The 24,485-nt window shown below is 45.0% G+C and overlaps 2 protein-coding genes and 1 pseudogene across 4 annotated transcripts; 2 read left to right on the forward strand and 1 right to left on the reverse strand.

The window, feature by feature from the left end:
• The first annotated feature begins 2,582 nt into the window (after positions 1-2,582).
• On the forward strand, positions 2,583-12,234 carry LOC102704066. Of its 3 annotated transcripts, none has more exons than XM_015838714.2 (9): positions 2,583-2,762; positions 3,337-3,437; positions 4,024-5,196; positions 5,527-7,239; positions 7,318-8,406; positions 9,009-9,113; positions 9,404-9,493; positions 11,154-11,264; positions 11,342-12,234. In XM_015838714.2, the coding sequence occupies exons 2-9, from the start codon at positions 3,378-3,380 to the stop codon at positions 11,864-11,866; spliced, it is 4,866 nt and encodes a 1,621-aa protein (XP_015694200.1). In that variant the 5' UTR covers positions 2,583-2,762; positions 3,337-3,377; the 3' UTR covers positions 11,867-12,234. The 3 variants fall into 3 exon arrangements, with proteins under 3 accessions (XP_015694200.1, XP_006655951.1, XP_040380866.1); XM_006655888.3 differs by having other exon boundaries at positions 3,340-3,437; XM_040524932.1 differs by lacking the exon at positions 2,583-2,762 and having other exon boundaries at positions 2,988-3,437.
• Positions 12,235-12,705: 471 nt separating this feature from the next.
• On the reverse strand, positions 12,706-14,881 carry LOC102704343 (annotated as a pseudogene).
• A 4,851-nt stretch (positions 14,882-19,732) lies between these two features.
• Positions 19,733-22,273, forward strand: LOC102711270. The gene is made up of 2 exons (XM_006656759.3): positions 19,733-20,356; positions 21,406-22,273. Exons 1-2 carry the CDS (start codon positions 19,889-19,891, stop codon positions 21,499-21,501), a joined length of 564 nt encoding a protein of 187 aa, XP_006656822.2. The 5' UTR covers positions 19,733-19,888; the 3' UTR covers positions 21,502-22,273.
• The last annotated feature ends 2,212 nt before the right edge of the window (positions 22,274-24,485 follow it).

Genomic DNA, 24,485 nt, shown 5'->3' on the forward strand with positions numbered 1-24,485 from the left:
GTTGTTATTCAATGGATCTTTGTATTTTTTTTTCACGCTGACTAGCGTATTGTTTGTGAAAAAGAAAATACAAAATGGAAGTTGCTATATTGGGTTGGACTAAGCAAACTCGAGAGGAACATTATTGACAACTTCGATCGTACCTCTACGTAATTGTTCCCGACTTCTCTATAGAAAATATTGTGACACTACTAATATATAAATAATTCTAAATCAATTAATAACAATGTTTTTAATAGTGCTACTTTTTAATCTGAATTCAACACATGTTAAATCGAATTATCATCTCTTATCAATACTTTTCCTTAATCACTTCTATATATTGGATCCGATGAAGTCTCATTTCTATTTGATCCTCACTCTTCCGGTTATATACCCATGTTTTCTATCACAAACATACCCGATGGTTGAAAAAAAATAGAAGTTTTCTGTTGCAATAGATTGTGGGCAACATATGCAGGATGCATCCATCCCTCCATTCTTCCAACCACTTGTTAGGCCGTGTTCGGAAGTAGGGGTGGGGTGGGTTAGTTATCCGGGGCAGAAAACGTAGTAATAGATTAGTATACGATTAATTAATTAATAAATTTTAAAAAATATAAAATATATTAATATAATTTTTTAAAACAATTCTCCTAAAAAATTTTTTATAAAAAATACACGTTTAGCAGTTCGGGAAGCATATGTAGAGTACTAAGATACCTGAGCCATGCATCCGAATACGGCCTTAGTCGAAGTTGCTCCTGCGTACGTTACCCAATTTTAAACCCAATTCCAAATTCAAATTTGAGTTGAAGCATGATTCATGAGAAACAACCTGATTCCAGATTCAAATTTGCATGGCAACATGACTCAGTACTACATACAGTAGCAGGTACTAGAAACTATGCCTACTCCTACGTCACAAATCCAAACAGCACAAAATCTAGTTTAGCTTGAGTCTTGGGCCGTATCTATAACCAGGCCTAATACAAATCCGTTTGGATTAGGTGGGCCGGGCCGTATTCGAATCCCAGCCCAACTACTGAGAAGCGGCACCGCTCCAGCCCAAAGGTGGGCGCGTTAACTAGCCTTACCGTCACGGAGCGCCGTGTGACCTAGAGGTCTTTACCCGTATGCCATTAAAAAAGATGGTGTCTTTCTCTGTGTCACGTTCGAGTCTCCCTCTATGTCATTGTCGACTTTATTGCGCCCTCCACACCATTTCGTCCATTTTTCTCGTAACGGTGGGTAACGACACATTAAAATGACTTGGTTGCCCTTAGGGTTGACAGACCATTTTAACAAGCTGGTTTTCTTCTATGCCATTTGGAGATTATGTTTGGTTAGTTGCTGTACTAAATATATGAGACATATATATATATTTTTCAGAAGTCAACTCTTTTTTATATATATATATATATATATATATAAATATATAAAACTAGTTTTTCCTTAAAAGCATATCTGTAGTAGGTTGGTTAACGACGGTCCAGTTCTTGGTCTTGACATCGAACACCCAGAGGGCGTGGTGGCCGGAGCCACTGTCGCCTGTCGGCGTCCTCGACAGCGTCGGTCACGACGACGCGGTCGCCGCTGGCGACGCAGACGGCGCGGGCGTGCCAGCCTCAGGGCTGGTAGGGGAAGGGCCAACCTTGCGCCAATCGCGGCGGTCGCCGAGCCACTCCATCACGGTGGCGCCCTCGATGCACCAGGCGCAGCCACGGGCGATGATGTGAGCGGCGGAGGGGGGCGCGTCCCCACTGCCGCGCATTGCGCGAACATCGACACGGGTGGCGCCTTCTCCCGTCTCCACTCCCCGTCGTCACATTGTACACTGCCACCCCGTACGCCGGCGAGTTCATCGGCACGTCCCCATCCTCCTTCGGCCCCTCGCTCCTGCCCCCGTCACCAGATTCACGAATTGCAGCAGATGTACCAAGTCCTCGTTGGCACCCGCCTCGGCGCGTGCCACCGCGAAGGCCGCGCCTGCGCTCCTCCACCTGCGGCACACCTGCCGCATCGCGCTGTACGACCCGTGCGGCACGCGTGCGAGGCAGTCCACGACGACGTCCCGATCACCACCGCGTCCAGCAGCGAGGGGTGAGCGGCGGGGAGTGGCACGCGGCACGGCTCGGTAGCGAGGGGTGAGCAGTGGCGCACTCTCAGAGAAGAGAAGAGAGCTGACTCCACTGAAAGGGCAAGATAGACATTTTTTTGCCTAGATCCATATGTCAGAGTTGTTAAATGGTTCAAACCTAACAGAATAGTGACGGAATGGCGTGGAGGTCGCGATAAAGTTCGACGATGGCATAAAGGAAGGCTTGAACTTTTTAGTGGCATAAAGGCAGGCACATCTTTTTTAATGGTACATGGGTAAAAACCTCCGTGACCTAACCCTCTCCGCCGCCGCCGCGTCGATCGCCGGAGCGCCGCCGTGCCGAGCCGCTTCGTTCGTTCGTTCGTTCATTCATTCGATCGATCGATCGACCTCCTTCCTCCTCGGAGTTACTCACTCTCCTTCGACGACGACGACCGGAGGCCGGAGTCGTTCTCTGCTCGGAAATGACCAAAACGCCCCTCTCGCCGTGACTCTCCAGTCTCCACTCTCTTCCAACCTGCACCACCCCCCCTCTGAAACGACGGACGTTTGGCGGCGGTGGCGACGGGCATCCCTTTCGACTTACTACCCCACATGTGCGGCCAGTGCCTCCTCGCGCGCGCTTCCGGGGCGCCGGTTTGGAGGGGCGACGCCGCCGACGTCGGTGCGGATCGGACTGAAGGTATTCGTTCTCGCGCTGCCCCCCTCCCCGCTCGGCGGCGGCGTGGCGTAGATTGGGAATCGGCTTGTTTGGCAGGGGAAAGGGGGGGGGGGGGGGGGGCGACCTCTCTTGTTCTCCACCCCAAAATATGTCTGGTTGTTCGATCCTGATTGATTGTAGTGAATGCCAGTGGCAGTGAGTAGTAGGAGTAATTTTGGTGTTTAAACTGAAAAATTCGAAGACAAGCTGGCAAGTGATCCGGTTCTAAATCCAAACTAAAGTAGCCTCCTGTTTTAGTTTATCTAAACTTCGTTCAATTCCTTGGATGCTGCTGGATTTATTTTTATGTCCGGATGTGCATTGCTGGCAAAATCTTCTGTACTGTTTTGGTATGTTTATGTCGCAGTTAAATTTTAGGGTTTTAGTGAGGATTTCAGTATCTGTAGTTGTTTCCAACCGAGACACTGAGCTCAAGCAGCACACGGTTTTCTTGAAAAATCTGCGATTTTAACCCCCCTCACTACACTGTACACTTCAACATATTTTAGCTGGTACATTTCATGGCATAATTTAGGTGTTGAATCTGTATGAAAAGCAGGAATGCCATGAGGAAGCACTGAGGATTTATTGGTGGTAATGGAGAATGATTGTCCAGATCTAGATGATGTGGGATCCGGGTGGTTTGAAGTGAAAAAAGTAAGGACTTGCCTCTGCTGAATTGTAATGCATAGAAGTCCTGTGATATGATGTTTTCCCACTTTATATTCCCGCAATCATCTTATCGTTAAATATAAAGTGAAGGCCTTAAGGGGTGGGACTGTGGGAGTTTGATCATCGCAACAAGATGGTCATTTCAAAATATGGATCCAATAGCTTGGCCAATTGTGATGATAATCAAGTTACTACCTGTTTAGAAATTAAAGGTTAGAAGAATACCTAGGTTAAACCAAACAGATGTTGTGGTACTGGTCTTCTGTGTTATTTTGGCCATATTCCATCATGTCTAGGATGAGAGCTATTAGTCAATAACATCTTGCATGGACATAGACTTCTAAAGCGAAGATATACCCTGTAAACAGTTTTAAGTTGCTTCAAGGTTATTGCCTCTTTCAGAAGCATTTTTTTTGGGATCATTGTTAATACCATGCCACACTCCATTGAACACTTTGTAGTTTCCTTTTGTTTTTTGCTCCGAGACTTGGCTCATGTTTTCATGTGATGCTCTATCATGCCGGAAGAGCTCTTAGTGCCTCTGTTCCTAACATGCAAATCTATTCCACAGAAACATCGGTCCAGCTCAAAATTCACACTGCAGAGGTCTTCTGGAGGTTCCAATAATAAAATTTCAACCTTGTCGTCACAGTCTCAGACCAATTTTGGAAGTGATACAGCAAGGTGGTGTGACAGATCACAATGTCCACCTGAGACCACAAAAACTAATGCTTGTGTTGAACCGGGTGGGTTAAAAGCAGGGGAGGTTCAAGCTGAAGAATGTACTGATGTAGGTGCTAGCAATCTGAAGAGTGAATTAAGTGCTTCAGACTTGGAGCATACAATAAAATCCCCTAAAGAGTTGCTGGTAGCTGAAGAAATAAGTGAATCTCCCAACATTGGTAATATTGATTGCGCTGATTCTCCAACCCCACATCAACCCTCCAACTGTGCAAGTGGTGTTGCAAAATCTGCAGATCTTTATGGTCATGTTAAAAGCCCTCCAATGACAGATACTGCAGGTGTTTTATCAAACACTTCTGTCAGGTTTGGAGATTTTGACGAAGTGCCAGGTTTTGCATTACCTGCGGATGCATGTGGAAGTAATAACCCATCTCAAACACTCACACACACTGGTGATGCTACAGGATTCATAAATGAATGTAAAGATGAAAGTGAACTTAAAACTGAGATGAGTTCTTGTAAAACAATTTATGAGACATCTCCTGTTATGATTCAAGGAGCAGAAACACCTGCTGAAGATAAGAGCAAGGCACTGGATCTATGTGAGATAACAGAGTCTCCCTTGGATGTTAGTGGTTCACCTGCCTTAGCTGACACAGTCTCCCTGTCCTGTGCAAACACTGATCTTGAAGTTCCAGTTACTTCTTCGTCTGTTGCTTCAACAGAAAGCCAGACTGTTCTTCATGCATCAACTTCAGCAGATTTTGGAGGTGAAACTTCTGGGAGCAAAGAGAGGTTCAGGCAGAGACTCTGGTGTTTTCTTTTTGAGAATCTGAATAGGGCTGTGGATGAACTTTACCTCCTCTGTGAGTTAGAATGTGACATGGAGCAAATTAATGAATCCATGCTTGTTCTCGAAGAAGCTATATCTGATTTTCAAGAACTGAAATCCAGGGCGGAGCATTTTGATAACACCAAAAAATCTACTGCTCTACCAAAGGAGGGGATGCCGATGACTGTGAAATCTGACCATCGAAGACCACATGCCTTGTCCTGGGAGGTTCGTATTCTCATGCAAAATTCAGAAATATTTTCTTACATGACTTGTATGCAGCATTTCATTTTTTATTGCTCCAAGTTTTAGCATAGTTTTATAATAATTGAACAACTCATAGTGTGCACATATTATTCTCTGTCCATAAGCCTATATACATATGAATAATTGAACAAACACATATATCCTGACGAGTTTCTGTACTTGGACCATTTATAGAATTAATAGCTGCTTATTACCTGGTTAATTATCAGAACATAGTTTTCATGGAATGCAAATATACCATCTTACGTGCTAAAAGAATTAAAAACCTGTTGGATTAAATCATATGTGCAGGTCAGAAGGATGACAAGTTCACCACACAGGCAAGAGATATTGTCTTCATCTCTAGAGGCATTTCAAAGAATTCAATTGGAACTGGCTCGCAAACAGGCTGGTATAGTTGCAGAGAGCTTTACATCCAGCTCTTCTGGAGAAGTTTCAGGTAGCTCATCAAAACTGACAACAGCATCAGCAACTGTTGGAAGTATAAGTTTGAAAGTGGAGAGTCAGGTGAAAGTTTCTGACACCAATGAGAAAAAAATTGCTGGAGAGAGGCAAAGCAGGGATACATTCAAATCTGGTAGATCACTTCCACAAAATATGCCTTTGTCTTCTGCAAAGAGTCGAAAAGGATCACTGGAACCTATCTCTGAGGTAGAGAAGCATAATTTTAGGAAGGATAGGGAATTTCCAGAAAACAAATTTGACAAGCTCAGGTCCACCGATACTGCAAAAAGGACTACAGTTCATCTCGAGAAGGAGAAACAAAATGCAGCACCGCGGAAGTCATTGGATGCCTGGAAGGAGAAAAGAAACTGGGAAGATATACTGAAATCCCCCATTCGGAGTTCTCGTGTCTCCCATTCCCCTGGTGTTGGCAGAAAAGTTCCAGAGCGTGCTCGTGTTTTACATGACAAGTTAATGTCCCCCGAAAAGAAGAAACGGAGTGCTTTGGACATGAAAAAGGAAGCAGACGAAAAACATGCACGAGCTTTGCGAATCCGGAGTCAACTAGAAAGTGAGAGAGTTCAGAGGCTGCAACGTACCTCTGAAAAGTTAAATCGTGTCAATGAATGGCAGGCTGTGCGCAGCTCAAAACTGCGAGAAATAATGAATGCACGCCACCAACGTGGTGAATCTCGTCATGAGGCACATCTTGCTCAGGTTGCAAAAAGAGCCGGTGATGAGAGTACTAAGGTCAACGAGGTCCGCTTTATTACATCGCTAAATGAAGAAAACAAGAAATTCTTGCTGAGGCAGAAACTTCATGATTCTGAAGTGAGGAGAGCTGAAAAGCTACAGGTGATTAAAACAAAGCAAAAGGAGGACATTGCAAGGGAAGAAGCTGTATTGGAACGGAGAAAAATTCTTGAAGCTGAGAAGATGCAACGCCTTGCTGAAATACAGCGTAAGAAAGAAGAGGCTATTGTCAGAAGAGAAGAGGAGCGCAAAGCATCTAGTGCTGCACGAGAAGCAAGGGCTGCAGAGCAGCAACGAAGAAAAGAGATAAGAGCAAAAGCTCAGCAGGAAGAGGCTGAACTGTTAGCCCAAAAACTAGCAGAAAAGCTTCGTGAAAGTGAGCAGCGCCGCAAGTATTACCTTGAACAGATACGTGAGAGAGCTTCGATGGATTTTAGGGATCAGCCTTCACCTTTCCAACGTCGCTTTCCAAGTAAAGATAGCCAAAACCAAAACCGTTCTAGCTCAGCCAATAGTGGTGAAGATTCACAAGTTATAGGCAGTGCCAACACTGCTGAATCTGGTGTTAAATCGTTTAACTCTACGCAGATGAAACGAAAGATTAAAAAGATTCGCCAGAGATTAATGGCTCTTAAACATGATTTTGTTGAACCACTCATATGTGAAAATACAGGAATTGTGCACAGGGCTGCTCTAGGTACTGCAAAAGCCAAGTTAAGTAGATGGCTTCAGGATTTGCAAAGACTTCGTCAGGCTAGAAAAGAGGGTGCTGCGAGTATTGGTTTGATTGTTAGTGACATGACAAAGGTACCTCTTGTTTGTTCCATATTGTGTTGTTGTAATACAGATGTTTTACTAATACCTCTTTCTTTTTATTTTGCACAGTATTTAGAAGGAAAGGATCTTGAATTACATGCATCTAGACAAGTTGGTTTGCTTGATTTCATTGCATCTGCTTTACCTGCCTCTCACACTTCAAGGCCTGGAGCTTGCCAAGTCACTGTCTACCTATTACGATTGTTGAGAGTGTTGCTCTCGCTTCCAGCCAATCGAACTTATTTTCTTGTACAGAATCTTTTACCTCCGATTATTCCCATGTTATCGGTATCACTAGAGAATTACATAAAGGTGGCAGCATCAAACTCTGGAAGTTCCAACCTTCAGCCAAGCAAAACTTCAACTGAATACATGGAGTCAGTAGGTGAAGTGTTAGATGGTTTTTTTTGGACAGTGACTGTTATTGTTGGCCACGTATATCTCAATGACCAACAGCTTCAAATGCAAGGGGGGTTGATAGAACTAATTGTGGCTTATCAAATAATTCATCGCCTGCGAGATCTTTTTGCCCTTTACGACAGGCCCCAGGTTGAAGGATCCCCATTACCATCATCCATACTATTTGGTCTCAATCTTTTGGCAGTCTTAACATCTAAACCTGGGAATTTCTCTACCATTGACTGGGATTCCTGCAAATGCAGAACTCTAGCGGGAAATCTTGTTCAAGAATTTGAATATCTTTGTTCACAAGACATAGGTGTGGGCAACCAGTTGATTACATCTGATCAATCTGGAGATGTCAAATTCAAATGTGATGAATGCGGTCCTAGTGAACTGATGAAAGAAAATAAGTCATCTGAACATCATGAATTCAACATTCCAGGGGACAAAATATCGGTCTATGAAGCTAGTAAAGACTCAGCAGCCATGCCACAAATGCAGTCATCTGATTTGCGAGTTACGCTAGAGGTACACTCTGCAATTCTCTGCCAGGGAGACACTGTAGATGGTACCCTGGAAGGAAAAAGGGGGAATGCTGCATGTTTGCATGACAGTCCTGGAAAAGACAATGAAATAAACCTAAATCAACCTGTAGTGCTTGTACTTTCTGCCATGGCAGAGACAGGCCTTGTTAGTCTGCCTTCACTTTTGACAGCTGTGTTGCTCCAGGCCAACAACAGATCGTCATCAGAGCAGGTTTGTCTTTCTTCTCTAGTTACATCCAATGCTATCTGTGAGAAAATTTTGTTGTTTTTTATTCAAGAAAAAAAACTGGCTGTGTAGGTTGTGTACTCTATAGACATTAAGAAGCACCGGTTTACCATATTGCAAGTGAACTACATATATATATAGAAGTCACACATGCATTTTGATACACGTAAGGTATCTCATTTCAAAATGGCATGCATTATGAACAAGTATGGCAGATTGACATTCTACAGATGGCTGTGTTCTTTTACAGTCTCAGATTTTTTTTCTCGGCTTGTGCACACATGCTTCCTGAGCTTCTAAACAGTGTATTTTTTGCAAAAAGTTTTTATATAGAAGTTCATTTTATCTTTCTAGAGTAGATTTTTTAACTTTGTAGCTAATTTCATCGTTTATGCCATTAAATAGTTGTTAAAAAAATTAAATAATCTTTCATCACCAAAAGAACACACCATAGTTCTGTTTGCTTTCTGCTACGACTTTTAGAATCACAAAATGAGAAAACTGGACTTATTTCACTAACAAATTTAGATACTTATGCCATTGACTTCCGTGGATCTCTTTCAAACAACTGACATTTAAATTGTCAGGCTTCTGCGATTCTGCCATCAAATTTTGAAGAGGTAGCCACTGGTGTATTGAAAATTCTGAACAATATGGCATGCTTGGATATCACCCTTCTTCAATGCATGCTGGTAAGTGGTTGTATCCAAGGCTTGATATTACTGTTGTTGTCTGCATGTCTATTCTTCTGCATGTGTAACTTGACTTTCTTAGATGGATTTTAGCATTGCAACAAATGTAGTTCAAGGAAGGTACACCCAAGAAAAAATTGCTAAACCTGTCCATGTTATCAGTAGACAATCAGTTTAGGTTTCATGCAGAATATAGCTGTCAGGCAAATTGATGAGTCTCCAGTATGGGAAATCTGAATATGTTTACTTCTATTTTTCACCTATGTAAGTTTGCATTGTTATTATTTCAGGCTAGATCAGATCTAAAGATGGAGTTCTTCCATTTGATCAGTTTCCTTCTTAGCCATTGCATGAATAAATGGAGAGTGCCGAATGATCAGGTAAAATATATGCTCCATATAGAAGCACTAGGTCATGCATTCTCCACATGATATGTATATATGATAATTTTGAATATCCTTTTTTGTCGAAGTAAATTGTTGCCTTCTATATCATAATATTTTAAATGCAGAATAAATATGTATTAATTTTCAGATTTTATGTAAATCAATTCTTCTATCACTAGAACATTAGCAACTTGCATGCTTGTAAATTTCCCTACTTTTATGGATTAAGTTACATTTATCTTTGTTATTCTTGACTTAGACTAATAGAGTGGGTACCTTAGAATCTAGTTGGTGTCTAGATTTATTTCACATGATTGTCTAGAATAAATGCATATCATTGGCTCTTGTCCTTAAACAAGAATCTTAATGTATACTCTAATTTATACCTGGCCAAATGGGCCGTGCCAAGCCGGGCCGGCCCGAGCATGACAGTACTGTAGCTGGCCCAGGCTTGGCACGACACAGCCCGTTATCCCGTGCCGTGCTTGGGCCAACGCCTCAGCCCGTGGGCCGGCACGGCACGGCCCAGGCATGGCACGGCCCACCAGCCCATTTATTTTTCGTACGATTTTCTAATTTTTCCCATATATTTCTCACATTTTTTATTTCTTTCCCACATTTTATCCTATTTGTACCATATATTTTATGATATATTTCCTAAGTCTTCCTCACATTTATCCTATATTTATTGTTTTTTTCCTTTATATTATGTTTTTTCTGCCTTTTTTTCTTTTTTCCCCTCAAATTTCAATTTTTATGGGCCAGATGTACTAGTGGGCCGGCTACCGGCCCACGTGCCGCTACAGTAGCCGTGCTGGCCTGGCACGGCCCAGCACCTCCTTGGGCCGTGCTTGGGCCAAAGCCTTGGCACGTGGCCTAGCATGGCCCGACTCGCTACAAGAGCCATGCCTAACGGGTCGTGCTCTAGTGGGCCGTGCCGTCGGCGTGCCATGCCGTGCTGGGCCGGGCCACCCGTTTGGCTTGCTATACTCCAATTTGATAATTTTTGTCATTTTGGATAATGACATGGTCTTCTAATTCTAAATTTAATTTTCTATTAGAATATATAAAAAAGTAAACACATGTTTACTTTTATTAAATTGTTCTTTATAATTTATATATACATGTTGTCCTAATGTTTTCAAACTAAATATTTTAAAATTTATTAATAGTCAAAGTTTCCAGAGCTGACCACAACTTCTCCAAAACAACAAGAATTAGGTCAATCTCAATACATGTTTCATGGGGTGTCATGCACATTAAATAGAATGTCGCATCAGCAAAATTGCTGACTTGGCATGATTATTAAATGAGAGAGTTTCATTAGATGAGAGAGGAGTTTCATCCCCATGAAACTCATCTGGCTCGGTTACCTAGTTTATAGTCTTGGTAACTATGCCATGAAACTATGCATTGAGACTGGCCTTATGGAACTAATGGGAGTACTATTAGCATTTGCATAGTCTTCTTGAACAAACACTTTCCATTATGTCATTTTTATAGCGTGGTTTATTGACAACATGCACATTGAAATGTTCAAGGCAATGCTTTAGTATGTGGCTGAATGATCAGCTATCACATTTAATGTGCAAGGCATGCACGGGCAATTGTGGATAATTCTAGTTACTATAAGAGTTTGTGCTCCTTTCTTCAGGTTGGCTTGTTACTTCTAGAATCTCTGCTACTTCTTGGCTACTTCTCTTTGTTCCATGCTGGGAACCAAGCAGTTCTTCGGTGGGGGAAGAGCCCCACCATACTACACAAGGTAAACTAATCTTTATATAACCATGTTCCTATCTTAACTTCAAAGACCTATGGGCAAAACTGATAAGATAAAAACAGGTGTGCGACTTGCCTTTCGTGTTCTTCAGTGACCCAGAGTTGATGCCTATCTTGGCTGCTGCGCTTATCGCAGTCTGTTATGGTTGCGATCAGAATAGAAGTGTGGTCCAGCAAGAAATAAGTGCAGAGATGCTTCGTTCTTTGATCAAGTCATGTAATACACCAGGACAGCCCGCTTCAGATTCCATTCTTCTGGATGGTTGGGGAACCAACAGTTCCAATGATAATACACAGATCTTATTGGATACAAGAAGCTCACAAGGTGACATCTCAATAAGGTCAAACCGCAAAAGTGCACGGCCGGTTTTAGGAAAAGGGGTTTCAGGGGTCATCAGATTAAGCAGAAATAAGGGCCAAAGAGACAGCCGAGGAGCAAGAATTGGTGATGACGGACCTCTGAAGCAAAGAGCTGGAGAAGCTTCATCTAACTTCATGTTGCATAGAAAAATCCCAGCTTCTTTCTTGGACAGGGCTGAAGAGTTCTTCTGCAGTGAAAATATTATATCAGCGGATATAACAAACTGACCAGACCTTAGAACAAGCTCCTGAATCTGGGTGCTCTCTCTCTCTTAGAGATGATGGTCCTTCAGAATATACAATTAGACAGGCTACACTTTAGCTGGATGGATGATGATGATTAGGGATTAACTGTAAAGGGTTTTGGAAAAGGCATTGCCATTTTTACAAGGCTTGCTTGAGGTAACTCGGCCAAATTGGTCAAAACCCTGGGAGCTAATATGATATACAACGTGTCAAAATTTTTATCATGTAAAGGATTTTTTGATGCGATGCTATTTGTTGGACTGACCAGCCAAACTGCGAAAGATTGTACATCAAAGGATTATAAGCTTTGTCATGAAAATAGAACATTAAACTGTCCAGTCTATCTGTAACTTCACACAACAAATCCACCCTCCACCCCTAAAAAATGTTCAATCCACTACCAAGTTTTTGGTAATCATTTTTGGAGGTGGGCGCAACCGAGCAAGACGGTCGGCAACCACGGGTTTCACGTGAACATTGTTGGGAAACCAATTCGTGGAGATATGTTTCAAGTAGGTCAAACTGAATCGGAGGTGAGACATTCCAAGCTGGTGATAACACATCTGGTTAAAGATAATTTCCTTACTCATACCCTACCAAAATGACATGGACCTGAATATGGGGTGATAATAAATAAACGGTGGGAGGTCTACCTAAATAGCTATTAGAAATCAGATAATTCAAAATTTTTTGATACTTTAATTTCAAACAGAGCCTCAGAAACAGATGAAGCACTAGCTTGCACACAGAATTTTGTTATTACATACACATGCGTGCATGTAGGCAACCATAATATATAGGTGAGCACAGCTACCCTAGGCCTAAACGAGGCGCCTTCTCTTGCATTGCTCCGCGAAGCCGCCGGCATAATCGGCGGCGCACGCAAACTGCAGAGGCCTCTTCGGCGTTGCCGCCGCGTCCATCTGCGGCACGGCGGCGGTGGCGGCCGCCATGGTTCTCTTGACGCGGAGCATCTCCCGGAACGTGCACTCGTCGCCGTGACGCGCCTCGAAGTCGTTCCACCGCCTCCAGAAGTCGGGGTGAGCCGCCGGGTCCGCGAAGCCGCCGGCGTAGACGTAAAGCGCCCGGGCACGGTGGACTTCGCCGAGGCCAATCTCGAGGTCGGCGAGCCGGAGGCACAGTGCCCTCGAGTCCGCGTCCGGGAGGCCGCCGTTGACGATGGCGTGGCGGTATATCTCCCTCGCCGCGAGGACGCCGGACGCGGCGGTGGCCCGTGCGATGTACGCCTCGTAGACGGCGAGCTTGTCGCGGCCGGGGACGGCGGCGGCGGCCTCCCCGTAGACCTTCAGGGCACGCTTCGCGAGGCCGAAGCCCTCCTCGAACTCGGCGTACTGCATGTACACGGCCTTCTTCTTCTCCGCCGGCGCCTGCCGGACGACGTCGTCGAACAGTTCCCTCACCCGCTCCGGCTTGCTCGCGCCGAGCCTCTCGACGGACTTTGTCAGGTACGCTGCCAATATGGCCTCGCCGTGCGGGTGCTTGAACGACCTAACGCCGCGCTCGTAGACGCGGAACGCGTCCTCGAATCGCCCGAGCTGTTCGAGGAGGGCGGCGTGGCGGAGCACCAGCGGCGGCGTGATGAGCCCCAGCTCGTGCATCCTCTCGTAGACGGCGGCGCAGGTGGATTCCGGCGACCCGTGCGTCTCCATCAGGTCGGCGTAGAAGCACCACAGCCTGAGAGACCGGCGCAGCTTTGTTTGGACGGGCTCGCCGTCGCCGCCCTCGCTGGCCGCTGCAACCCTCCTCCTGACGTCGAGCGGCGGCTCCGACGTAGCCTGTTGGATGAGCTCGATGGCCTTGCTGGCGTTGTGCTGCCGCAGCTCCATCTCCGCCCACTCGCACCAAACGGCGGCGAGGTGATCCTCCGCGGTGAAGCTCGCCTGCGTGGATCTCCGCAACACCTCCCGCGCGCTCTCGAGGAGGCCGCACTCCTCGTACATCCTGGCGAGCGCGAGCCAGAGCGTGTGCGGTGGCTTCCCCGTCGCCTTCGCCGGCTCGACGGTCTTGACGGCCTCGACGTAGGTGGCGGCTTTCCTCCCCGGGTCCTCGTCGAACAGCTTGGCCCTCGCGTGCCACGCCTGCACGTCATGCGGATTCTGCCTCAGCTGGACGCGGCTGAGCAGCTCTGGCCGGCGTTTCAGAAGCCGCTCTAGCCTCGCGAGCGCCATGTCGCCGTCGTCGCGGTCGGCCAGCCAGCAACCCTGACCAAGAGAGCTCTTCTCTGCATGGGCGTGCTCGCCGAGTTCCAGGTCAGCCATGGCGTGCTCGAAGTGCAGGTACGCCTCGAACACCAACCGGAAGTTCTTGACGGTGGTCGCCGTGGAGACGCCCTCCTCAAACACGTCCCTCGCCTTGCCGTGGAGACCAACCCGCGCGTAGTGGCCGGCCAAACTCGTCCACAGCGAGCCGGCCTCGTCGGGGAACATGCGTATGCTGCCGCGGATGACGGCGTCCACCGCCAGCCCGGCGACCTCCTCCGGGTGCTGCGCGATCAGGTCGCACAGGTCGAGCAGGAGCTGGCGCTCCGTCCTGCCCTTCACCGAGACGAAGCCACCGTCGTTGACGGCCGCGGCGAGGTGATCGGCGGCTTCCCTCCACCGGCCAGCAGAGACAAGGAAAGCGACGAAGTCCTCGGTGTGCGCGGGTGAGGAGGCGCTGGTCGAGGAGACCGGACCCGTACATTTCCCAGACGCGCGGCATCCGCGACATGCCGGCGGCGAGCGCGCGCTCGAAGGCGGAGTTGAGCGCGGGGGCGGGTGCGGCGCCGGCGAGCTCGGTGAGGTACGCGTGCCACAGCTTGTAGGAGCCCGGGAGAGCCCGCAGCGCGCGCTCGTAGACGGCCGAGCGCTTCGCCAGCGGCGCGCCGCTGATCGCCGACAGGTAGCGGGTCCAGCCGCGCAGCCTGGACGGCTGGCGCAGGACGTCCTCCTCGTACGGAACGTCCTCCGGCGAGATCACCACCATGGCCGCCTCCATCTCACTTACTCTAACCAAAGAGTCGATCGATCGTATGATCGTTCTTCGTGCCCGTGATGGCTGGCGCGACCCCAAGATTTATAGCGACGTGATGACCAGCTCGGTTTCCACTTTCCCGGCATCCCGCGGCGTGGACGGGAGAGTCGATGCCCGCTAGCTCGCGCTCCTCGGTGTACGTACTCTCCGACTCGGGGTCGGGGACCCGGGGGTGAGCACAAAAATCGGGGGTGCATCTCCGATCCCACGCGCCCCAGCGGAAAAAAATTAGGTGCGCCCCTCCGCGCGATGAAACGGCCTTCTCTAAGCTTAAGTCAGAGTGGCTGATGTATGGGCCATGAGCGGTGACCCACTGTCATCCACCCAAGTTTCTCTTACTTAAGTATGGGCCCATGAGAGGAGCTCCTTCCGCGCGACGTGCTGGAGTTCGTATAGCACGGTGACAGCAAAACTCCCTCGCGTGGCTACTTGCCGCGGCTCATTCACGCGTGGCATGCGATGCTCGGTGACTTGGCTGCATGCGCTTCTCATCCGGCTCGTATGCATATGTTAATTACCCACCGTTAAGTTCTATTCAATGAGACTGTTAAGTCGTTTATTTAGCTGCTAAGTGTTAAGGGACCTTATAAAAACAAATATGTTCTTCAATGTCCATAAATGTTAGTACAAAATTGTATCAGTTTTCAAATAACGAACTTGCCATGAATAAATGCCATTTTTTTATTTTTTCCTTAACATGTCCGAAGCCACAAGATTAAATGATACAGACCCAACACAACATTCAAGCCACTACGAGCATTCATCCTCCTTGCGACCGCTATGAGCAGTGGCGTATGAGCCGGATGGGAAGCACGTGCAACTGACTGGGTGAATGTTTGTCACGTCATTATTTGGTTCTCCTATAGGACGGCAAGAGGTTAGTTCTGTGAATTTTTAAAATACAAAATTAAAGAAAGAGAGAGGAGGATAGAGGGGAAAGAAAGAAAGAAAGAAAGAAAGAGATTGAGAAAAAAAAAGAAACATAGGAAAGGAAAAATGAAAAGGCACCGTGCGAACACAAATAGGCAAATTGGTGTACTTTCGCAAAATTTTTCATGACCGACGAATTATGGTTCATCGCAAAATTAAACCTAGGAAAAATGGACCTTATACCAAACAAGGCCTAAGATGGTGCATGTTATCGAGAGCTAAAGTTGGGCTTGAACGGGTTTTTTTCACCCATATATAAGTTGGCGTATTACTTGGGCTAGAGTTACCCGTCGTATCTACGCTCCTACAAAAAATAGTGAGGTTGACAGTAAATCTACCCTCCACCCTCACCCGAGTCTCCCACCAACTTTTTTCTTTAAAAAAGAAAAGTGACAGTGGGATTAGGGTTTAGGGTCCATATATCAACCACCTTCACTAACTTTTTGCTTTTTTAGATGAATAAAATATGGTGATATCAATAAACACATAATCCATGTAGCAATTAAGAGTGGACACATTAACAAAATAGAGTTAATTACATGCTAATCATATTTTTTTTGATAAAATCTCGTTGCAATGTATAGACGATATAATACTATAGATTTGTGAAAACTCTAGTCCTACTCATCCATATTGTTCTGTAGCGATGTCCTTGCATGCCAATGCCAATTTCCATGAGGCCCATCTTTCCATGAGGCCCATCTGAGAGACATCCCAAATCGCTTTGGCATGGACGTTGCCGTGGCCGGTGATCCTAGCAACATTCCGGCCATCTTATGATACGCGTCACACTGCCTGTGTAAAAAAGACCTCTTTGCAGCTACGGACAATCACGCCTTCTGTTATTCGATGTAATCTGTTGAACAATTTTATGGTTATTAAAAAGTAACGAGGATGTAATATTTTATAATATAAAATTTGGTAACTCAGTTATCTTGTATTTTAAGGTACAAAAATTTTAAAACATTTTTTACCGTTCTTAAAAAATATATTTTGAGATAATATTTTTTGGTGTAAAAGTTTATTACCTCAAGGTATAATATGTACCTTAAGGTATCATAATTTTGCAATAAAAGTTTTTATACCTCAGTACACTCCGGTAAAATGGCCCTAATTTTAAGTGTAAATTTTAGTACATTGATGTATTTTTAAGGATGATAGAATTGTCCTAATATGGTATATCCTGGGAACTGTGTGAGTGTGATGCCTTGTGATTTACTCGTGAATACAGGTTGACATCACAAACCGACCCTCACATGGCCTCATAAAATCTAGCACAGGACAATTGAATAAGCGTCGTGCATCTACATTCCTGGCGATATTGACGCCGATCTGAGACCAAAAGCCACCGCCGCACCGGCGACTCGGAAAGCGATTCCTGGTATATTCAAGAATACGTGATCTCTGAATCCCAAAATTCGCAGGTCCCCCCGAGAAGTACATGCAACTTTTGCTGTTGCCGACTGAGTTTAATTCTGGCTTCAAACCGATCAGCCTAATTCCGTTGAAATCGCCATCACCGCCGGCTACTGTACTTTGGGAGCTTTTTTTTGACATTTTTTAAAAAATACCCTGAGGTGCCACATTTTTCAATATAAAATTTCGATACCTTGAGATACTATAATTTTACACCGAAAGTTTTGATATCTTAAAATACTTTTTAAGAATGGTAAAAAAAAGCCATACTTTTGAAGGAGCAGGTTCTTCTTTTCCTCCATTCCACAAGCTCCAGCTCGAGCAGTCACATCTGAAATGGAGCAGATTTAGAAATTGTGCGTTGATGGAGGAAAACTCTTATGGGAAGATCCAAAAATGCCATATATATGCTAGGTTGTAGCTCTGTGTGATTTCAGCCTTTCAGCAAAATCTTTGATGTGTAAGATCCATCCTGACTTATTGAAAGCATCTGGTACCTAGTATTTTGTACTATCTTGACAACCATACACTTTGTAGGTGACGGTTTGGGAGATTTTTCAGAGAGAAACCACTGACATTTGCCTCAGTACTTGTGAAGCTGTGGTTGTAAGATCTGCTACAGTGCTAATCTGGGACGCCTTCAAAGTCTTTACTTGGAAGAGAAAGTATACGAGATTCTGGTACAAGGGAATAGTCCATGCTCACACTTGTGGATGCATCTGTTAATTAATCACTGTTACTCTGCTAATAAAGTTACTTGATTAACAAAAATGCAGGCTGTAATCGTTATCATGGACGCAAAAGGGCAGTTCCAGGTATGAGGCACCGAAAACGGCTATGTGTATCTAAGCAAAGTAAGGTTAGATAATTATGCATAAAGTTTCTTTTGTGATACTACAGCAAGTTGCCAACACAAAATGTCAAATGGAAATTAAAGTAGTGCTTGCACACGCCATCGCCAATAACCTTTGGTTTCTGTCTTGTGCCTTTTTTTCATGCTTTTTGATCGATTGTTCTGGAAAAACTGCTACATTATGGGTTGTTAGATTAGATTAGAGCATAGACCGTTCATAGGACGTGTGATCACCGACCCTTGAGAACCATCCTTTGTTCTTATATATGTAAAATCTTCTACCGTCACATGGAAAATAACTTTTCCCTAGTCAACCCAAACAACAGTCATGTAAAAGAGGGATGACAATTCGTGACAGGTTGAGGGTGAAATGCAAACCAACACAGGAAAGAGGGTGGATATGGTGGTAAGGCCATGTGTGCATGATCCCACCTAGTAGAGTTTAAATGGTGATGCCGAGAAAATTGGAATTATGCCATTGGCGAAATGCCATCCCTTAGACCGGCTTCATAAAATTGTCATTCTCAGGCAATGGTACACGCTATAATACTATCTTAGATAAAATTGCCATTGGCTTCTCCTTCTCTGGCTACTCTCTCAATTCCGATTTGCTCACTACCAGCAATGATGCTTGGAACGGAGAAGCGTTGATGCATGAGCTTTTTCACCTAATTTCGGCCCTATTGTATGGTAGCCCGCTTCACTTTCAGCTAGTATGCTACATTCCCGCACTTGCTTCCATGCATCGCACCACACAAGGGGCTCACGTAGGCCAATTGTCACCACCAAGAGTATCAGGTAGAGGCCAAGATTTGACCACTATTACCTATCTCCTCTAGTGGTCGGTTCTTGTTGCTCATCTTCGTTGCTAGACCAGTGTCTCAACCCACATCCTAGCCACGCACCAGGGTTTTAGGAGGCCGTGTCGGGCTAAGTAGGAGCTAAAGGAGGCTAGCCACCTGCCGGGGCTCGAGGAGACTATGATACTGTGGGAGTCGGAGGAGGTCGCACCGAGCTTGAGTAGGAGTTGGAGAAGGGAGGACGATTGCCGCACCAGGGCTTGAGATCATTGTCATTTGCGCCTCGTCTCGCCCACCGCCGCTGCACCTCGCCACGACTGCTACTCATCAAACCGAATGTAGGAAAGAAGTATAGGCAAGGGCATTTGTGTCCATTAAAAGCACAAGTGGCATTTTAGTGTTGACACATCCCTCAATAATGGTATTTTAGCAAAGCTCATTTAAATTTTGATGATGGCATAATCTTTTCTGCACAATTATACACATGTATGTGCAACCAGATGTACGTAAAATTTATAGGCACTAAGAGCTCTGCTAACTAGAATAATACATCCCCAACTCCATTACCACACTGTTGGTGCTTCCTCACTTCTTAACTAGAGACACAAACATTTGGAGGGAGTGAAATTTCAAACCAAGATGGTTCAAAAATTTTACAACTTTTAAATAACTAAATTTAAACAATTTCTGCATAATTACATTTTTTTTGGGGTCCTGACCCAGCACAGGTGATCCCAGGCAGCGGTAGGCCGTAAATGATCCACACCGCACTCCGCCGCGCGCGCGGCGAGATATAAACACGCTCGCCTCCTCCGCTCCAACGCGAGCGCCACCGGCGGCATCGCATCGCGTCGCGTCGTGTCGCTAACACCGCCGCCGCGCCACCGTACTACTACTGCTCTCCCGCCGTCGCGCCGCTCGTCGGCGAGAAGGAGGCTAGGCTAGCTGCATCTCGGTGCGGTCGGTCGGTCGATGGGGAACTGCCAGGCAGCGGAGGCGGCGACGGTGGTGGTGCAGCACCCGGGCGGCCGGGTGGAGCGGCTCTACTGGGCCACCAGCGCCGCCGAGGTGATGCGCGCCAACCCGGGCCACTACGTCGCGCTCGTCACCCTCCGCGTCGCCGAGGAGAAGCGGCCCCCGGCTCCGGCTCCGGCTCCGCGCGCGGCCGCGCCTGCGGCCGGCGGCGGCGAGCGGCGCGGCACGGTGCGGGTGACGCGGGTGAAGCTTCTCAAGCCGCGGGACACGCTGCTCCTCGGCCAGGCTTACCGGCTCATCACCGTCGACGAGGTCACCAGGGCGCTGCAGGCGAAGAAGGAGGAGAAGTCGAGGAGGGCGGCGGCGGCGCAGCAGCAGATGGACCCCAAACCCGCCGGAGCCGGAGCTAGGATCAATCCCGGCGGCGGCGACGGCCACACGCAGCTCGATGAGAATCTTGATCAGGTACGTCACAATCTTCTTGCTTCTTCACCATCTCAGCTATTAATTCTTACTAGTTTACCATTTGCTCAATCAACATGTTAGCTTGAAATTAAATCCTACTATTTCAACCAAACATAATTTTACTCCCAAATGGAAGGAAAGATTTGGTTGATAATCAACCAAACTTAATTTCAGAAGCAAAAGGGACATATCAATTGTTACATGTTTGAAATTCAAACATGTGAGTTTTTTTCATTTACTGAATTTCAGTTATCATTCCTTGTTCAATAATTTCTTTCTTTTGGTTGAGTGAACACTGGGAGTGGGTGGGTACATAGTTGGTTAGCATTCTAAATTTGGAGTACATTATGAGGCAAGTTACTTGGTCTATAGCCCAACCCAACTGTTATTTCTATGTTTAGTTGGCCACCCTAATTGTGACACACTAGTACCTAACCAACTAACCAGATCCATTATAGATATCATATAATACCTGATCATGATACCAGGAATATGTTTAACAATAATGTACTCTTAAACATGATATGATGTCTCTGTTTATTATGCACTTAGTGGACAAAATTATTCCTATTTTTATTATTATGTACTTAGTGGACAAATTATTCTCAAAGCAAACAAAACAGCAACCTTGTGCCATACCATGATTTCCTCACACCACATGGAAAAAAAAGGCATGGATGAGTGGTTACTTATTTTAATTTTCTGTCATCTCCTAAATAAAAAACCTGAAAGTTTGACATTCTCTTGTAAGATGTCAGATATATGGGGAATATGGAACCTGATAGTTACAAAATGCTAGCAGAAAAGGCCAAGAAGGCCAGACTTTCAATAGTCTAAACTCTAAAGTCTTGCAACCACTCCTAACTCCTAAAAACTAATGGATCTGAAGAATCGCCCAACACTAATTCTTTGGATGGTAGCAATTTCCGTTGATCCTTAATTTAATTTGATTCCAAAGTCTGCTAAACTATATAGAAAAAATTCGACAAAGTGCCATTCTCTGAATTCTGATTACTCTTATGCCGCCCATCCTATTGCGGTTTGTGCAGCATGACAGAGACAGCCAACGGAGCAGCTCGGCGACACATTCCAGGCATCGTCAATGGCGCCCATCACTGCACAGCATCGCGGAAGTTAGTAGCTGACGGGATCGTCAGTTGCCGGTTGAAACTGATATGTGTTCTAGTGTTCATGCTCATCATCAGAATTCACAAGTTAGCACTCAGCTGATGCAATGTTCAGTTGGTTGTTGGGCTTCAGCAACTCAGCACAGCAAGATGATCAGTAGTTCTGAGTGGATCCAGAGTTAGTAGGTACCAAGTCACTGTAAGAAATCCCGATCTTACTCAGGCCATTTCACTGAGATTAAGATTGTTTCTGGCTTGGTAAGCTGGTGTGTTTGCATCTTAGGGTTGGCACATACAGAGGGTATTAATCAAAGCAGAGTGATGTACTATTATATATTCAGTTTAAGATGCAAAGTACATCCTTTGCAGATAGCTTTTAAGGATTCTTGCTTTGCTGTGTATTTTACTGCTCCTTGGTGCCGAATTTGTGATCATTGGATCGCCGCAATCATAGAGCAGAAGCTGGAAACTGAACTTTTATGTGTTGAAAGCAAACTGCAGATTCGCATTGGCGCCGCCTATTAGGCCTGCACATTTGTATAATGTTTTCTGCAGATGCAGTTGGTAGTAAGACAAGTGCTAAAGATTTGCTAGTTGGGTGCCACATCTGGACTTGAGTTCCCCTGCAATGAGCAAGGTTGGTTGTTGGAACACTGAAATGATTGACAGAACAGATCATCAAGAAACATCAGGGCATCATGCCATGTTTGTCCATAGCTGCAAATATGTTCTGTTGGTGCATTAGTATCCTAACCTGAATGTTTTCTTTCTTGAAGAATCCTTCTCCCTCATGGCCCAAACACCAAATTTTGTCACCAAAAATCACATACAACTTCCATGTATGACAATCTACACTTAGTTGTTTACAAACATGAATACTGAAAGTTTCAGATGCTGGGCTGCACATGTCCAAAGCAGCATGTGTTTGTGGCTGCAAAAGATGCTGATCGGCCATTACAGGGCAGAATATCAAAGAAAGGGGGAAAAAAGACCCTCCAAATTTTGTGCCAGCGAGTCACACAAATCAAGGCACGAAGGGAAAAAAAAGAAAAAAAAAGGAAAGATGATAATAACTGGTGCTTGATCACCAGGTTGACCAAACCAAAGTCGCTTTCACTCTCTTTTATCTTACTTCTTTTCTGACGCATGCAGGAGCTAGCGGCGCACTCGATCGCAACGTTTGGGACGGCCAAGCGATGATCCACCGATGGAACTGCAGCCATTCTTTCGTCAGAGAAGCCCACTCGCTCGTCGTCACAGAATTTCGTGAGCGTGGCATCTGGCACGGCACGGCAATTGGCAAAGGCAAAAAGCTTGCCGAACAGCTTATATAATAAATTTGGTTATCTGTATCTATTTGAATGATCATCTAACGAAGATTTATATTCATTTGTACTACTGCAGTTCATCTATATTAAATCTTTTGTTTCACGTCTCCTATATTTTATTAATATATATTAATTACCTATTTCTTATTAAGCATATACTACTCGAGAAATAATCTTATATCTATATATAGAATATGGATAATGGTTAAAAATGGAGGTATTGGAAGAACCGCCGAACCATATTTTTATGCTTCATCCTCTGTTATATAGTTAGAGTATAAAATGGATGAGCTGTCGGACATGCTCCCCACTAGGTACTCCACTCCAACTGCACTGCACTACTATGAGCTTCCCACATGTATCAATGGCGCATCATAAATCTTCTCTCTACCAACACCACATCAATCCGTATTTCTATCCTCGTAGCCTTTTCGACCCGATACTCCTCCTCCGATGATGATGAGGATGGAACAATCGACGACCATGTCATTCGTCTATTCGTCTATGGGGCGACCGTTTGGTTTATTCCTGGAAAAAAAAGTCAAACGGTATATTTATAAATAAAAAATAATTTATAAATAAAGTTTTTATATACATGTCCTAAGCGATTTAAAAATCAAGGCTAGAAAACAAATTTTGATAAAACCCCAAAATCAACTATGAATTTAAGTTATAAATTTAAATTTTGGCTTACAAGAATGAACCGAAGCGGAAAGATAGGAATGTCTCTCTCTCGGCTAGTTTGTTCTGTTCGTCCAGCACTCGTGGTGGCTACTTTTGATGCGTGTCACTGGGACTCTCTCTGCCGAAAGGAGCCAGCCGGCTGGCCGCGTGCAACCATGCATGCGTGCGTGATGGCCAGAGCCCTCCCTGCAGAGCTGAGCCCGAAAGCGACGAGAGCAAGCTAGGTGGCATATGCATTTCCACTGGGACACATCACACAGGACATATACGATATCGAGTCCGTCTTTCTTCTCGTCCCCATCTTTCCTGCTCGCGAGGTAGCAGCTAGCGCGCGCGGGGAAGATCGAGCACGGACCGGCCGGCCGCACGCGAACAAAAATTATCGAGATCCTATACACGTCATAATACATATAATATTTTTATTTTAATTAATAATATAATTAATATAGAGTAAAATAGCTTAATATTATAATTCTACCCAGTATCGTGTGACTCCGGGTAGGGTAATATGTATGATAATATAATGAGATAAAATGAAGATAGAGGAGATAGATGAAGAGTCATCCCTCATGCAAGACACGATGGCTTCCATCGTTTTGCAGTTATAACGGTTTATAAGTCAAAATTTAAATTTTTTTAACTTAATTTTGGGCTTGATTTCTTGTTTCAACTTTCGCTTTTGAGTCGCTATGGACACGTATATAAAAGTTTTACCGAGAAATTATTTTTCGTTTGCAAAAACACGTTTTAATCTTTTCTTATAAAAAGCGAAAGATGGGAGCCAATATCTATATATAAGCTCCAAATGAAAAGGTGAGAGAAAAGTAATAGATTTGGCAAACAATGATTGAAATAAGTGCATTTAGAGCCGGTGTGAAACTGATGTGTTTTATATGCCACCTCTTATTTAATGAGTTGTTTATATTGATAAAAATGAATGTACCACCTGTCTCTATTATTAAACTTGCTCTATTTTAACAGTGATCCAAG

The sequence above is a fragment of the Oryza brachyantha genome, chromosome 6 (assembly GCF_000231095.2).
Source record: "Oryza brachyantha chromosome 6, ObraRS2, whole genome shotgun sequence".
In the NCBI taxonomy this organism is placed as follows: domain Eukaryota; kingdom Viridiplantae; phylum Streptophyta; class Magnoliopsida; order Poales; family Poaceae; genus Oryza; species Oryza brachyantha.

Coding starts and splice junctions, on each gene's coding strand:
- LOC102711270 (XM_006656759.3), top strand. CDS start 19,889: ATGGGGAACTGCCAGGCAGCGGAGGCGGCGACGGTGGTGGTGCAGCAC. Junction 20,357..21,405: donor TCGATGAGAATCTTGATCAG/GTACGTCACAAT, acceptor CGGTTTGTGCAG/CATGACAGAGACAGCCAACG.
- LOC102704066 (XM_015838714.2), top strand. CDS start 3,378: ATGGAGAATGATTGTCCAGATCTAGATGATGTGGGATCCGGGTGGTTT. Junction 7,240..7,317: donor TTGTTAGTGACATGACAAAG/GTACCTCTTGTT, acceptor TATTTTGCACAG/TATTTAGAAGGAAAGGATCT. Junction 11,265..11,341: donor GCCCCACCATACTACACAAG/GTAAACTAATCT, acceptor AGATAAAAACAG/GTGTGCGACTTGCCTTTCGT.